The 16,885-nt window shown below is 45.8% G+C and overlaps 1 protein-coding gene across 3 annotated transcripts in view; it reads left to right on the top strand.

Moving 5' to 3' along the window:
• Window positions 1–16,885, top strand: part of St14 (ST14 transmembrane serine protease matriptase) — a 34,299-nt gene that overhangs the window by 7,403 nt on the left and 10,011 nt on the right. For all 3 annotated transcript variants that reach the window (XM_027411740.2, XM_027411741.1, XM_027411743.2), the window contains exons 2-9: window positions 9,245–9,404; window positions 9,696–9,823; window positions 9,989–10,059; window positions 11,298–11,455; window positions 11,630–11,665; window positions 11,920–12,160; window positions 14,376–14,515; window positions 14,987–15,084. In XM_027411740.2, coding sequence (XP_027267541.1) covers window positions 9,245–9,404; window positions 9,696–9,823; window positions 9,989–10,059; window positions 11,298–11,455; window positions 11,630–11,665; window positions 11,920–12,160; window positions 14,376–14,515; window positions 14,987–15,084 — 1,032 coding nt within the window. The remainder of the gene's footprint in view (window positions 1–9,244; window positions 9,405–9,695; window positions 9,824–9,988; window positions 10,060–11,297; window positions 11,456–11,629; window positions 11,666–11,919; window positions 12,161–14,375; window positions 14,516–14,986; window positions 15,085–16,885) is intronic.

Genomic DNA, 16,885 nt, shown 5'->3' with positions numbered 1-16,885 from the left:
GGCCCAGTGGTGGTGATGTCATGGAATTGAAATCTGTCCCACCTGTTGAGTGGATACCCTGAGTCACTGATTATTTAAGTGAAGACTGTCTGCCACACGTCAGTGACAGCGGGCAGTGGCCACTCTTGTCTTAGTCTCAGGTCTGAGCCACACACCTGTATCCCCAGAAGATGACATCACCTCTGCCCCTTGACCTTGATCTCCAGCCGCAGACATAGGTTTGCACTTATCATGGGACTGCCCTTCACCCTCCCTGAGAGAGCCTGAGTAACCTCTTTGGGTATCCATGATTACCCTGGTCTTCACAGAAGGTCACACCCAACTTATAAATGTGAGTCTGGAGTGAAGGGTTATTTTTCTTCTCCTATGTTTTGGATGAAATCTCTTTGGATCTTGTATAGTGTGATGGGAATTGACAGGCAGTGAAAGAATTCACCCAGATCAGACCAGAATAGAAAATGGTAAGTCTACTGTGTATACTGCAGGGAAACCATGGATAAGGACAATAGCAAAACCACCTGCCTTAGCCAGTTGGGTGCAGTGGTTGATGGCTTCCCTTTGAGAGCCATCCTCAAAGCCACCAAACACCACCCTGCCATGTGAATGAGGGCAGTCCTGATTGGTTGGTATTTGACTATGGGGGAAGTCTGGGTTTACAGGCCACATCTCTGGTACAGGACCATGGTCAGCTTGGTTGGCCACATTTAGCCTGGCCAGTTCCCGTTTCTTCTATGGCATTGTTAAAGATGCTCTCTGGACCAGGCTTGAATTATCTAAGTTATCTGATAGGGACATTCCTTTCTGGTCCCTCAATGGTGGTATTGTCTCTACAGTTAGTGTTTTTGTTGTTTCTAAACACAAAGTCACTTTTTAGTTGCTTTCTCTCTAACAGGGACCATTCCCTGAGCTAACAATGGAAAATTCTTGCTTTGATTTGCTGGTTCCAGAAGCAGGGATACTATGGACCTCAGAGAGTCTGTACCCTGGTGATGGGTCTCTATGTGCTGGGAACCAGGAGAGGTATCCCCTCAATGAACGGCTCCTTTAATTGATTTGAAAAGTTTGCTTGGTTCAGTGTTAAGCTTTCAGCCGTGGTTGGTTTCCTACATAATGGGATATATGAGCAAATAAATTACAAAACACATTTTTTTGCCTCTTATAAATAAAGTTTTTGTTTGCTGTTTGTTTTGACAAGCTCTGGTCTCGAGGACCAGTGCACTTAAAATAACAGAAAATATGATTTCCAGAGAGGTGGGTCATTTGCTAAAAGTGCCTGAGTTTGGATCCTCAGCACCCACAGCTGGGTGGGAAGGCGATGGGCTGATCCCTGGAGCTTGGTGGCCAGAACAGTGTAATAGGCGAGCTCCAGATTCCGTGATTATGTCTTAAAAACAAGGTGAAAGTGACTGAGAAAGACACCCTGTGTCTTCTGGCGTTCATATGTTTGAACACATATGTGCACTCACGTGTACATGCACCTGCAGGCACACATGTGCACACACACATACATCACACACACACACCAAAAAAAGAAGGAGAGCCAACTTTATTTCCTCCAGGGTTTCTGGTTTCTGTGCGCTTCCTTTCTGGGTTTCTGGACCGAATGCCCTCTCACTCCAGGAAGTTGAGTGGGAATGACGTCACCCTTGCAACCCCCACCCAGGGGCTTTCCCCTTTCATGCCCCGTAGTAGTCAGTACTGAGTTACACACTTCAAGTCACTCGTTCTCTTGTTTTCTCAGAAATTATCCTGTGCTCTTTTGTCTCAGTGCCCTGGGGCCATGTTGTGTTTCTGGCTACTCTGGCCAGCATCAGACTGGAGGTTGTGGGCAGGAAGAGGCCACGGTAGTTACCAGGCTTCTGCTTGCAGTAAGCAAGCACCTGACTTTACGGCCCTGTGTTTTGTTTGTACACCTGCAGATACATTTACATCTAAGGAACAGAAACAGGCAAGCGCAGGTGTACTTTCTCTTGTGTTGTCTCTGGCTGTATAGAGATCATGGGTGAAGTCACACCAGGTCGTGTAGGACTCTGCTACCTTCACTCTTCCCACTGACTCCCTCCACCGGACTCTGGGGCCACGCACATACAAGCCTGAAATCCTGCTTCCGGTTGGAAGAGCTTGGCTCTTGTTCCAGAGTTACTGCGTTAGCAACTTTATCTTAGAGACCTTGGACAGGCCACTCCCTCTCATTCAGCCTCAGTTTCCTCATCCATAAAATGAGGAAATTATGTAAGACGACCTCTCTCATGCCTGAAAATGGAGCCAGAAAAGCTGTGGTTATAAAAAGGAACAGGCAAGTTACTGATTAAACAGTTGTTTCTGGGTTGAGTAGAACCCCAGAACTCTTATTTGCTCCCTAAATTCTGGAAGGTGACCTTGCAGGGAGGCAGAAATTAACTCGTGGATCTGCCTCCAAGTGCTGCATGGCTCTGCAGAAGCAGTGTTTCTCCCTGCCTTTTCTGTAAATCAGGGTGACAATGGCAGTCTTGAAGGGTTCCCAGGATTGTTGTATAGGTCAGAAAATTACTCTACAGGTTTAAAATACATCTGAACGTAATGACTGTTCTAAATAATATTTCTTATACACATACATAGTCTATTCACATTGTATGGCTGAAACCATTGTGATTTTTTTCTCATTTCTGTGTGTGTTCATGTAGGTAGATAGGTTCACATGCATGTAAAGGGTCAGAGGTCAACATCAGGTATCTTTCTCAGTTTCTCTCCAACTTAAAGATTTAGTTTTATTTTATGTGCGAATGTTTTGTCTGCCTGTATACACAGGCAGCGTGTGCATGCAGTGCCTATGGAGGCCAGAAGGGGGGGCAGTTCCACCTGGAAGTTGAGTTACAGATGGTTGTGAGCCTCTTTACAGGTGTTAGGAACCTAACCCTGGGCCTCTGCAAGAGGAACAAGTGCTTAACCACTGGACCATCTCTCCATTCCCTCTTCACCTTATTTATTTTGAGACAGGTTCTTTTACTGAACCTGGGGCTTACCAATTCTGCTAGACTTGCTGGCCAGTGAGCCCCAGGGATCATCTCGTCTCCACCTTATGCACCTGGCTTTTGTCACCTTGCACACAGCAAGTACTTTATCCCTTGGTCCTTCTCCCTAGTCCCTGGTTTTCTCATTCTTAAACATCACTGGACAACCAAGGCTCATTCTATAATTTAAAAGACTTATTTTCTGAAGGAAAAAACCAAAAAAGTGAGCTAAATAAAAACTTAGTTGCATTCTGAAAAAGGTGGTGACTTCAGGTAGTTAAACACAACTGCTCAAGTGGCTACTCTTCAAGGAATAAAATATTCTTGGAAATGAAATATATGACTTTTGGAGTAAGATATCGCCTGCATAATTAGTCCTGATGTCACATCATGGGAGACCTCCACTTTTGCTCTTTTTCAAGTGCTCTTTTGCATTTACATATGAATTTCACATTTAGCCAATTAGTGTCTATAGAAGATGCCCTGGGATTTTGGTCAGGATTGTATTGAGCTGTAGATACATTTGAGGTTAGATACCTTAACAAAATTGAGTGTTCAGGCATGAACAGGGTACAGCAGCGCTCAACTCATCTGTCTCTGGAGGTTTGCTCATCCATATTCTGTATTTTCTTTTCTTTCCATCTTCTTTTTCTTCTTCCTTTCTCCCTTTCTCCCTTTCTCCTCCTCCTCCTCCTCCTCCTTCTTGTATTGTTTTGTTTTTCCAGACAGGTTTTCTCTGTGTAGCCCTGGCTGTCCTGGAACTTGCTCTGTAGACCAGGCTGACCTTCAACTCACAGAGATGATGCACCTGCCTTTGCCTTCCGAGTGCTGGGATCAAGGGCGGGTGCCACCACCGCCTGGCTGATTATCTGTATTTTCGGTGTGCATATCTTGAACGTCTTTTGACAGCCTTGCTCCTGAGGAGTTTGTCTTTGTGAGCTGTGGTAACTGGTAACTTTTACTTTACTTTCCAATTGTTCATTGCTGAAATACAGTAGATTTTTATTCATTGATCTTAAATTCTGCAACCCTGCTAAACAATTTCAATAACTTTTCTTTAAAATTGTAAGCTACATTGATTGGTTGGTGTGTGTGTGTGTGTGTGTGTGTGTGTGTGTGTGTGTGTGTGTGTGTACACCACATGGTGGTATGTGGAGGTCAAAGGATAACTCCCAGGAGTCAGTTCTGTTTCTGTCTTGGTAGCAAAAAGCCTTTACCTGCTGAGCCATCTGGCTGGCACACAAACAGCATGGTAATCACATAAGGGTAGACAGGCAGCTCGATGGAACCAATCAGTATGGAAATAAAGCTACAGTTAATTTCATGAACATTTATTTGACAAAGGTGGTACTGTGGGGAAAGGACAGTTTGTCAATAAAGATGATAGAATTATTGGAGACCTGTCTGTGAAAATGAAAAGGACTTTATCCATATCTACACCATGAGAACAAAGGCCCACAAAAGCTCTTGGGTATACAGGCCCAAATCTAAAACCTAAAATCATAAAACTTCTGGAAGAAAGTGTAGGGAAAAATCTTTGGCTTAGGCAAAAATTCTTAGATTAAAAAAATCCAAGCTTAATGTGTCAAAGAAAAAACTAATAAGTTGGTCATCATAAAATAAAAAGAACCTTACCCTGATCAAAAGACATTACTAAGGAATTAATATACAAGCCACAGAGAGAGGTCTTTGGGAATGTATAAAGTTTCATCTAGACTATATGTAAAGAATTCTCAAATCCAATGATAGGAACATAAGTAAGTCGCTAAAAGAATAGGTAAAATATTAGAGAAAATACTTCAGCCAAGTTCAGCAGAGGGCAGTGGAGCACATGAAAAGTCGCTCAGCATTATCAACCATCAGAGAAAAGCCACTTAAAGCCACAGCGAGGAGCCACATGCATCTATGAAAATTAAAAGGTCTGGCTGCCCTGGTTTGCTTTCCATTGCTATGATAAATAGCATGACTCAGAGAAACTTGGAGGAGGAAAGGCTGTAGTTGGTTTATACAACCCAGTCACAGCCTGTCATTGAAGGAAGTTGGGACAATGATTCAGATAAGAGCCAAGGCTTTCCATGGAAGAAAACTGCCAAATAGCTTTCTCTTCATGGCTAATTCAGCTTCCTTCCTTATCTAACCCAAGACTGCCTACCCAGGGATCACACTACCCACTCACAGTGGACTGAACCCACTCAAAGAAAGCAACCAGCAATCAAGAAAATGCCGCACAGACATGACACAGGTCTATATGATGGAGGCAGTTTTCAATTGAGGATCCATCCTCCTAAGTGGCTTTAGTTTGCGTCTGGTTGACAATAAACTAACTAGCACATTGACCATACCAAGTACTAGGTTGGGTGTGAATGTCTAGAATTTTCATGCATTGCTGATGGGGATGTAAAATGACACAACCACTTTGTGAAATGGTTTGGTGGTGGTGCCTCAGTTCAACATGTACTTGTCATATGGACACACCCCTCCACAGTTAGATTTTCACTCTACAGAAATATGTGTAGTCTGATACAAACACTCTTACAGGGTGTTTATACCTACTGAGTAATTTTATTAACATGGCATAGTGGTTTGAATGAGATGCCCCCCATTTCCTCAGGCACTTCCATACTTGGTTCCCAGTTGGTGACATTGTTTTGGGAGGCTGAGGAGATGTGGCTTTGCTGGAGGAAAAAGCCCTGGGGGAAGGGCTTTGAGGTATCAAAAGCCATGTGCCATTCCCAATTTAACTTCTCTCTCTCTGCTTCCTGCTTATGGATGGAGATAGAAACCCTCAGCTTAAAGCTTCCATGCTTGTCTGCAGCAACACTTCCCCATGATGGTGACGGATCTCTTATGTGGTCCAGATTGTTCTAGAATTCATTATGTATACCAGGCTGGCCTTGAACTCACAGAGGTCCACCTGCTTCTGCCTCCTGAATGCCTGAATGCTAGGATTAAAGATCTCTCTCTCTCCCTCTCTCTCTCTCTCTCTCTCTCTCACGCACACACACACACACATACACACACACACAAAGAGATGAATAGATACAAATAAAAACTAAATAAAAACTACATTTAAAAACTATAAAGTGGGGATGGAGAGATGGCTAAATGTTTAAGAACACTGGCTGCTTTTCCAGTGGACCTGGGTTCAATTCCCAGTACCCACAAGGCAGTTCACAACTGTCTGTAACTCTAGTTCCAGGGCATCTGACACCTTCATGCCAATGCACATAAAATAAAGTTAAATTAAAAAAACAAAACATGTAAGTATCAAAACTTTTCCTTCTCACAAAGCTACTAAAATCAGAATAAGGTTTGGACAGAGTGGCTCATGATTGCAATCGAAGAACTCAAAGCTGAGGCAGGAGAATCATTGAGTTCAAGCTCATCCTGGGCTACATAGGAGCTCCAGTTTAGCCTAGGCTACATTGCTCATAAATCCAACAAAAATAAAAAACAACAACAACAACATAACATCAAAAAACAACAACATAACATAAAAAACCAAGTAAAAGTAGAATGAACCAAAGAGATGAAGAATGGAGTTTTGGCAAATGGAGGCTTCAACACCAGACAGTCAAAGGAAGCTCTGGATAAGGGGGGCAGAGGGTGCTGGCAGATGTGAGAAAAGATTGGGAGAAAGGCTCACAGGGAGAAAACAAAATGAGTTACTTGACTGACTTCATATGTGGAAGGTTGAGAAGAATTACAAGGTCTTAGCAGTTCTATGTAAAAACCTGAGTGTTTATTGAAATCTAAATAAATGAAGCAAATTACACACGAGAGGAAACAATAGTGAGTGAAATAGTCTAATGAAAGGAACGAAAAATTTTATTTATTTACTCTTTTTTTTTTTTTTAGTTGTTTGGTTTGGAAGAGCTATTTTGTTTTGAGACAGGGTCTTGCTATGTAACCCAGGCTGGTCTGGTGTTTGCTGTGTAGTTCAGGCTTGCTTCAAACTGGCAACCCTACTATCCCTTGCCTGTTGAGTGCTCGGGATATACAAATATAACAAATGCCTCCCAAGCTAGCTTGCATTTTGTTTGTTTGGTTTTTAAACTTTGGTTTTACAACTTTGGGAGGGTGGATGAGAAAAAAAGAAGGAAGGATGCTGTAATTACATTATCAAAATAGTAAATCAGGGCTCAGCAATAAATAGTGCTTGCTGCTCTTCTAGAGGCCCTATATTGTCTCCCAGCACCCACATCGGGCAGCTCACAAATGCTTGTAACTCCAGCTCCAGGTGATCTGATACCTTTTTTTTTTTCACCTCCTTGGGCACCTTCACTCACATTTGTATATCCATACATGGATATCCATAATTTTAAAAAGGTAGCTGGGCATGGAGGTATCTCTGTGATTTTGAGGTCAGTCTGTTCTATATAGTGACTTCTGGAAGAAGTAGAATGAATGATTTTTAAGTGCCCACCTCTGAGATGTGCATCCGTGGGTCATCTAAGTAATGGCATGAAACTTTGAGATGCAAGTATTCTAGTGTGGCAGGGGGTAGGTCCTATCATATATGTTAATGCTGTGGCCAGGTGATAGATGGAATGTTGGTTCAGGCAGTGAATGCAAAGACTTTTGACTGCTCAAGGTACTGGGAATGAGTGAGGGATGAGGGCTTAGCCCTAGAACACTTACCCTCCTCTCTCCTCTAAGACCCAAGACCAGGGAACATGGTGTTAGAGAGGCAGAAAGAATGTAAGAGCTTGGAGCTACTCAGGAGGGCTATAGAACACCATTTTTGGGCAAGACTCAGCCATTGCAATCATGAACTCACAGGGGCTATGACTGCTTCCGTTGGGTCTGCAGAGTCAGCAGCCAGCAGTCAGCAGTTGGACATGGATGGAGGAGGGGCTTGGGGTCCCTACCTCTCATTCCTGAGCATGCAATGAATAGTTCCAGGGAAAGGGGAAACCATTATCTTCATTTGTGTGCCCACTGGTAACTCCCAAGTCTCCAGTGAATAGTTCCCATCCAATCATCACACACATGGCCCTGGTTAGACTCAATGGGTCATAAAACCAAGAAGTCATAAATCTGGGAAAGAGACTGTTAGGAAGAATGGGGTGTGGTGGGGGTGGGGGCCTGAGGAAATGGCTCAGTAGTTAAGAGCACTGGCTGCTCTTCCAGAGGACCTGGGTTCAATTCCCAGCACCCACATGACAGCTCACAACTGTCTATGACTCCAAGACCTGACACTCTCATATAGACATACATGCAAAACACCAATGCACATAAAATAAAAATAAAGAATTAAAAAAAAAAGAATCAGGGAGCTGAAGGGGTAAGAGGGAGAAAGAGAGGACATGGGAAGAGAGTCGTCAGAATGTGTCATACACACACATATGAAATTGTTTAAGAACAGCCATCAAGGTGGCCAGGTAGCAAAGGCCTTTGTCACCAAGCTTGACAACTGGATTTTAGTCCCTGAAACCCATGTGGTGGAAGTAGAACTGACTCCTGCAAGTTGTCCTCTAACCTCCACCCCCAACCCCCAGATACACAGACACATGCTTTAAAAGAAGAAGGAAAGTTGATTGGAGCTTGACATACAGTACCTAGTTAACAGTGGTGGTGCCTCAGAAACCTGGGACAGTTCTGCAGCCAAGGTAGTCAAGGTGGGGCCCTTGCTTTCTTTAAAAATATGAGGGGTAGCGCTGCTAGACAGGGTGGGCAATTTCCATTCTGCACACAGGCTTTCTGGCCCAGGTAACTGCATAGGTACAGTTGAGGCTGGTCTTAGAAGTCCCCACAGTGCCATCTTGGTTCCTGGGCTGTTTGCTCCCCCTAGATTTAGGCAGCCACCTATACCAAAGATGTTTTGCACAAGTCTAGATACTCAGGGCTGGTACAGACACTCTCGAAGTCCTGCACTTGTTTGGTTTTGTCTTGAGAAAGAGTCTCATGTAGCTCAGGCTGACTTTAAACTCCTCACGTAGCTGAACTGGTCCTGAATTCCTACTCCTCTGTCCTCAAGTTTCAAGTGCTGGACTTGTGGGAGTATGCCAGCACACTGTGCTCTGGGTTTTGTTAAGCAATTCATGCCCACCAATCATGAGGTGTGGACAGAAGCCCCTCCAGTTCCTCCACTGGGTGTTGGAACAGGTGGAGGCCCTTGCACTTTGGGGTGCAGCCCTATCTTTTTTTGCCCAGTCCTGGTTCTTCCAAACTCACAGGTGTCACTGAACCTCCGGGGCTGGGAAGCTATTGTGGGGGAGCGTCTCTGAGTCCTGAAATATCTTTCTGTTTAGAACATGAATGGCTTTGAGGAGGGTGTGGAGTTTCTGCCTGTGAATAATGCCAAGAAAGTGGAGAAGCGAGGCCCCCGGCGCTGTGTGGTGCTTGTGGTCCTGCTGGTCAGTTTCCTCTTTCTCTCACTCGTGGCTGGCTTCCTGGTGTGGCACTTCCTCTGTGAGTACAGTGGGGGCTGTGGGAGGGCGACAGAGGGGTAGTGTTCTCTCTTCTCTCAGAGGACAGACCAAAGGGCCACCATGATGGACAGGGAGAATGGGGTAGGGGTGAGAGCGAATGGGAGGACTAGTGGGAAGTGTTCTAGGGCACTGTCTCCCTGAGCCCTCTCAGGCCATGATGGTGAATGATGGGGACTGGTCAGGTCTGGCCTCCTTGGTATTTCTTCCTCCAGCTGAGGGCAGCAGGGTGGGATTGGTAAATTTGTGCCGTTGTCTTCTTGGCCTTTGGCAGACTCAAATGTTCGGATCCAAAAGGTCTTCAATGGTCATCTGAGGGTCACAAATGAGAACTTTCTGGATGCCTATGAGAACTCAAACTCCACAGAGTTCAAAGACCTGGCCAACCAGGTGAAGGAAGCGGTGAGTCTAGTCACAGGGGAAGTCTTTTGCCCTGCCTTTCCCAGTGCCCCACCATGACTTTGCCTCTGGATCCCTGGGCTGGGGGTGGGGTACAGCATGGAGCAGCCTGGGGAAGGGTTCATTTCTACTATTTGGCCAGCTTTATGCCTTGTCCTGTCTCCTTAGCTGAAGCTGTTGTACAGTGAAGTCCCTGTCCTGGGGCCCTACCACAAGCGGTCAGCTGTAACTGCATTCAGGTGGGTGCTGGCTTTGGTGTGGCGGTATGGGCCTTGGCTGGCCGGGAAATAGGATCATATGTCTATCCATGTGTAACTGACTTAGAAGACCTGGTCCTTCTGTCTCCAAGACAGGAAATGGTGGTAGTGGTGCTGGCTGGGAAAAGTCCTCAAACACCATTCTGACAGGAACTGCGACATGGGCTACATTCAGAAAGATACTGATTTTTCCAAAATTTGGGTTTGAGGGAGTTGGGGTGCCCAGGAAGCCTTCCGAATGCAAACATCCTCCTTCTCCTCTTTCTCCTCTTCCTTCTTTTTGGTTTTATGAGACGATGTTTTGCTGTTTAGCATTGGCTATCCTGGATTGCTCTGTAGACCAGGTTGGCCTCAAACTCAGATCCCCTGCCTCTGCCTCTCCAGTGCTGGAATTGGTCACTGCTTGGCTTTTTTTTTTTTTTTTTCCTTTTTAATAGACTTTCTGCCCAAAGAATTCAATTGCTTTCATTGTTTTCTGCAGTACTGGGGGTGAAACCCATCACTCCCATATGTGAGGCAAAGGTGCTATCGATGAGCTATAATACAGCTCCCTCCTCCTCATTTTTGAGACATGCTTTCACTGGTCTCAAACTTGAGGACTTGGGTGACCTTCCGGCCTTAGCCTCTTGAGTAGCTGGGACTGTAGGCTGGAGTCACTGTGCCTGGCTCCCAATGTACATGTGTGTTGCCCTGTGAGATGACAGAGGGCCCTTATTGATACTAAGCACTCTGCCACCAAGCTGATAACCTCTGTCTCTTCTTTGGAAACATCATCTCCTCAAGTTGCCCAGGTTAGCCTCAGACAATCCTCTTGGCTCAGCATCTGGGATTGCAGGTGTGTACTGCCACACCCAGCTCCAAAGTACTTGTATTTTGCTTGTTTGGTTGAAGCATCCGGAATACAGGGTAGCAGGTGGCATTCTCAGACCTGTCTCAAATGAGCAGTCAGATTCACGGAGATTCTACTGAGATGCTGTGCTTACACCTAGCCCAGGCTTCCTCCTGACTCCTAAATTTGAGCTAGCCCCAGGATGTGTCTGCTTGAGGGTTGAGACCAAGAGAGCAAGTGGGGGGTCAAGGACTAAAGTGGGCGGGCGGCACAGAGAGCCTGAGGCAAACTAGTGTCTCTCAGAGTAGCCTGAGCTGCTGTGTGTGCTCATTGGTCGTGGAGAATGTAGGTCGCTGGAGCCCCCATCTTAGGCTCCCCCCTGTCTCCCCAGCGAGGGCAGTGTCATTGCCTACTACTGGTCCGAGTTCAGCATCCCTCCACACCTGGCGGAAGAGGTTGATCGAGCCATGGCTGTGGAGCGAGTGGTCACATTGCCACCTCGAGCGCGGGCACTGAAATCCTTCGTGCTGACCTCTGTGGTGGCCTTCCGTGAGTACGGGGCAGACCAGGGTGGGAATGTGTGGCCCAGCCTGTAAAGGAATGGGGCCACAGGTGTCCGGGAGGGCTGCTTGCTGACTGGCACCTCCCTTTTGGTAATAAGGAAGCAAGAGTAAGGACGTTGATTGTTTCGGTGAAATGTTTGCCTTCTTTCTTGTTCCTCAGCCACTGACCCCAGACTGTTGGGAAGGACTCAGGACAGTAAGTATCATGTTGACCCCTGGTGGGAAAGAAAGGGATCTTGTCAGATGCCCCAAGCCATGGGGTCCCCAGAAGTCAGCCGGTGCTGCAGGATGTGCAGGATAGGCACCCCCCCCCCGAAAAGTCCCCCCCTCCCCCGCACCGTTCCTTGTGTCTAGCAGAGCTTTCGGTGGTTTGGGATATATTGGGGGTGGGGCTAGGCCTGGGGTGTGGCCTGCAGGGTCTACACCGTCCTTCTGTCTTGTCTCACACAGACAGCTGCAATTTCGCCCTGCATGCGCATGGTGGGGAGGTGATGCGCTTCACCACCCCTGGCTTCCCTAACAGCCCCTACCCAGCTCATGCCCGCTGCCAGTGGGTCCTGCGGGGGGATGCCGACTCTGTGCTGAGCCTCACCTTCCGCAGCTTCGATGTCGCTCCCTGTGATGAGCTTGGCAATGACCTGGTCACCGTATATGATACCCTGAGCCCCATGGAGCCTCATGCTGTGGTGCGGTGAGTGTCCTGGGTAGCAATGGAGGTCCTGGCTGAGGGAGCCTTGGCCCTTGCTCGGATGAACCATTTGAACTGATTGTGGTATAGGTTTGGGATCTAGTTGGTGGCATTTGGCCACAGGCCACTGTGAATCAGACAGTGGAGGTATGGTGCACACCAGCATGAGCTCCAGGGAGTGGGCCAGGAGGTTCTCACCTTTGGCAGAGTCAAGGCTAGTGCACAGGGTCTCTCTGACTGCGGAGAGAACTCAAGTCTGCTGTCAGAAAGGCAGGTTTATGATCAACCAGGTATAGCCGGGCATGCAGTTTAGGAGACAGTGACCATTGAAAAGGTGGCTTGTTACAGTTCCCAAGAGGAAGGGACATGATACCACACAGCTTAGCACAGCACAGCTCACCTCAGCATACAGAGTAACACAGAAAGCTCCAGGTCAGCTGGGAGGCGGAGGAGTAAGGAAGATTTCATGGTTCACTTGAGAAGCAAAGCCAACATGGGCGAACAGGCTTCGGATTGGCTCGTTGGGATCGTCTCAGCAGTCTCTGGTGCCAGGAGTGCCCCTAGCTGTCTGCTACCAGACCCCACATATACAGCCTGATGGAGGAAGTGTGTGGGCTCTGGATTGGCCAACAGATATCTGAAAGGTCTTGGTAGGTGAGGCTCTTGCTGGTACCAGGAGAGCTAAGCCACAGATTCAGAGCATCAGAATTACAGAAACTAAAGGTATTATTTATACACCTGCTGAAGGGGGAGCTGGCCCAAGATGAGTGCCCCAGATGGCCCCATGTCAGGATGGAGTTCTTTTCACACTTGCCCAGAGTCTTGGGGGATGGTCAGCCTCTCCTTGATGCTGTAGGTCAAAGCCTTCTATCCCTGTTGGCTCAAACCAAGACAGAACCATTTTTTGACACAGCTCAGCAGTCAGGACTATGCTGCTTTCTCATCTCTCTAAAAGTATCTTTTCCATCTGTTAATATGTAAATAAGAAATACCTGCCCCCTCCTCACCCCCCCCTTCTCACTCCCCCACCCAACAGGAAGCCTAAAGCCAAACATGTAATTCATACTGAGTCCTAGCACTTAGAAAACTGAGGCAGGAGGATTGTCCGTGCTACCTAGTGAGTTCCAGACCAGCCTGGGTTACACGTGTGAGAGCCCCCCCCCCAATAAAATTCCAAGGGGGAAAATGAAAAATCAACAAGCAGGAGAGTAAGTGACCACAGCTGTCTTCACAGTTCCTTCCCGTTGCTGAGAAATAAACACCCTGAAAACAGCCACTTAAGGGACAAAGGGTTTCTCTGGCTCAGAGTTCCAAGTCACAGTCCACCATGGTAGGGAGTCCCAGGAGCTTGAGGGAGCCGGTCCCATTGCATATGCAGTCAAGAAGCAGAGGGTGGCAAATGCCTGTTGTCTCTTTCTCTGTTTTGTGCAGTTCACATTTACACATCCCCTTTGCATGTCCAAAAGTTCATCTCCTGGTGACTCTAGATTTTATCAAGTTGATAATTCTCATACACTGACTCTTTGCTTCACCACCTAGGACCAACCACTGCTAGGTTCAACTGTCTTATGTGTACATGTGCATGCCTTTAGAAAGGATTATACTGCATATGATTGTTTTGTTGTTTGTTGTTGTTTTTTGGTTTTGAGACAGGGGCTCTATGCAGACAAAGCTGGCCTCAAACTCACAGAGACCTGCCTGCCTCTGCTTTCCGAGCTGAGATTAGAAAAGTGCACCCTTTTATCACATACTAATCATAGAAACTTGGGGAAGCTTCTTCTTCTTCTTCTTCTTCTTCTTCTTCTTCTTCTTCTTCTTCTTCTTCTTCTTTTTTTTTACAGTTTTTTAAAATATTTTATTTATTTATTATGTATACAACATTCTGCTTCCATGTATATCTGCACACCAGATCTCATAATGGATGGTTGTGAGCCACCATGCGGTGGCTGGGGATTGAACTCAGGACCTCTGGAAGAACAGTCAGTGCTCTTAACCTCTGAGCCATCTCTCCAGCCCCATTGGTCAAGCTTCTTCTTCTTTTTTTGTTTTTTCAAGACAGGGATGTGCTACCATGTCTAATTTTCCTGAAAGCCTTTTGACCCTTCTTCTGTGTTCAAGTCTAGGGTTAGGAATGAGGTCCCCAGGCCTCTCTGATTGGAAGCTAAGTTGTGTGTGAAAGTTTTGTCTCTGTCACTAACTCCATTTCTCTGCTTTGCAGGCTGTGTGGCACCTACCCTCCCTCCTACAACCTGACTTTCCTCTCCTCCCAGAATGTCTTCCTTGTCACCTTGATAACCAACACTGATCGGCGACATCCTGGCTTTGAGGCCACTTTCTTCCAGCTGCCCAAGATGCGCAGTAAGGATGGGGAGGGCCAACGATGGGCATGCTGTCAAGCTGTAGACAGGTGCAGGCCTTAGAGGCCCAGGAGGTTGGCAGATTGGCCCTTCATGGGGACAGGCTAGAAGCCGAGACCAAAGAGTATTTTGCTGACCACCCAGGCCAGGGACCATTGTTTTCATTATTTTTTAACAAGGACTTGGTGTGTAGTCCTGGCTGTCCTGGAACTCACTATGTAGACCAGGTTGCCTCAAGCACATAGAGATCCACCTGCTTCTGTCCCCTGAGTTGGGATTAAAGGAGGGGGCCACCACACCCAGCTAATGGACCACTTTTAAAAGCAATTGGTTTTGAGCACTTTCCCAAAGTGAGTGTCCTGTTTGTAGACAGGTGGCTCGAGGCTTGAGTTCTTCCAGACTATCCATCTCTTCTCGAATCCCCTGGCTGGGGGGGTCCTTAACTTTCCCACTCTCTTGCATTTCTTCTCAGGCTGTGGTGGCTCCTTGAGTGAAGCCCAAGGGTTATTTAGCAGCCCCTACTATCCAGGCCACTACCCACCCAACATCGACTGCACATGGAATATCAAGGTAGGACTTGCGTTGGGGGCACCATGAGTACATCAGTGCAGCACTTGAGGATGAGTAAAAGGGGGAAGATGACTCCTTTAACAACCCAAAGAGCGACATTTAAGAGCCCCACAAGACTTGGGCCTCTGTCGCAGGACTAGCCACACTTAGACTTCTGTCCTAGCTCTTTGTTGGCAACTGACCAGAGAACATGGGCCACTTATTTGTAATATTGTATCTCCAGGAGGATATAATATTACCTAAGTAAACAGATAGTACACTGTAAGCAACTTCCAGAACTCTAGCAATGATAGTGACTTAAAACATTTTAAATGCCATATTCTGTAGGTCTTTGAAGTGTTTGAAGATTAACTATCCATTTGAAATATACCTCAGCATATCTAGAAAACCTAACTAACATGACTGTATGTTTTACTATTATAGATGACTATTCATTTGTATTTTTAACTATACATTGCATTTTTAAATGAGCTGCATAAATATAATACCTTAAACAAGAGTAGAAACATATACACATAGTATAACAAAATTGATTTTAAATTTATATCAATAAACCAAAGTCCATACCAATGTAAAGTATTCATTCTATATCATATCCTCCTTTTTTCTTTAGAAGGAGATTGACTGTGACCATTAATCATTTATAAACAACTCCCTTTAAATGAAAACAAGCATTCATAAACAATATCTTGGAAATTTGAGCATAGTTTTCTATACTACTTCCTGCTGACTGGGGGTGCTGCGGATCCTGAGAAAACTTAGAATTATGGTTGAATCTTGACTGTAGTAGTCTGTGAGGTTGCATCATCTCAGTTAGTTGCCTTGAAGCTATTCTGGCTGTTGGATCACCTGGGCCATCACATCTATTGGAGACCTCTCATGGGGGTCTTCCTTGTTCAAACCATATTAACTTGGAAGGAATCCACAGCGTCTCACCTTCTGTGGAGACAAAAGCAGAAGCTTTTTTCCAAAGCAACATATTCTTAGACCCAAATTTTGAAGTCAAGATACCTTTATGTTGGTTTAGCTTAGCAGCCCCGCAATCAAATGTCTCTCTGCAGTTAGCTCATTAACAGTCAGAAAATTCAAAGAAAAAACAATAGTATACATAATCCAGACTCTGTATTTTCCATCTTCACATGTGATTTTTTTCACTCTGTTTCTCTTTTAAGGGCCTCAGTTTATTATGCTTAAATTATTATTATTATTATTTTTATCTGTGACTCTGTCTATCCTCCATCCTCTCACCCAAGCCTATGCATACTTATCAAACACACTGTGACCGGTTTAGAGGCCTTTTGTTTGTTTGTCTGAATCTGGCCTTATTGCCTATCTGTAATCATTTTGTGATCATTGCTTTAAATTGTCAAGTGGGCGAGGGATCTGCCGTGTTACTTAGCTCATGGTGGTTGGCTGCCGGCTCCATCTTGAGGGCAGCTGTCCAGAGATGCCTCTTTGAAGAGGCCACAGGAGAGGCTAGGAAGCCCAGTGAGGCACCCTTTCTGTGTGTTTAGAACCCTTTGGAAGCTTTTTCAGGTCTTAGGTGGATCCACGTTAGTCAGTGGGCACCAAATGTAGCTGGAAGCTTTTACGGATCCTACCCAGTCCCTCAGCCGCTTATAAAATAATCACTCTGAGGCTTAATATTAACTACAATTGTTTGGCCAATGGCCAATTGTGTGACTGACTCTCACAATTAAATTAACCCTACTGATCTGTATTTCACCACATGACCATGACTTATCCTAATGTTCTGGCAGCTCTTTGGATATACCACAGATATAGTACTTTTGTTTAGGCA

The sequence above is a fragment of the Cricetulus griseus genome, chromosome 4 (assembly GCF_003668045.3).
Source record: "Cricetulus griseus strain 17A/GY chromosome 4, alternate assembly CriGri-PICRH-1.0, whole genome shotgun sequence".
NCBI lineage: Eukaryota > Metazoa > Chordata > Mammalia > Rodentia > Cricetidae > Cricetulus > Cricetulus griseus.
This window is presented reverse-complemented; position numbering and strand designations above follow the sequence as displayed.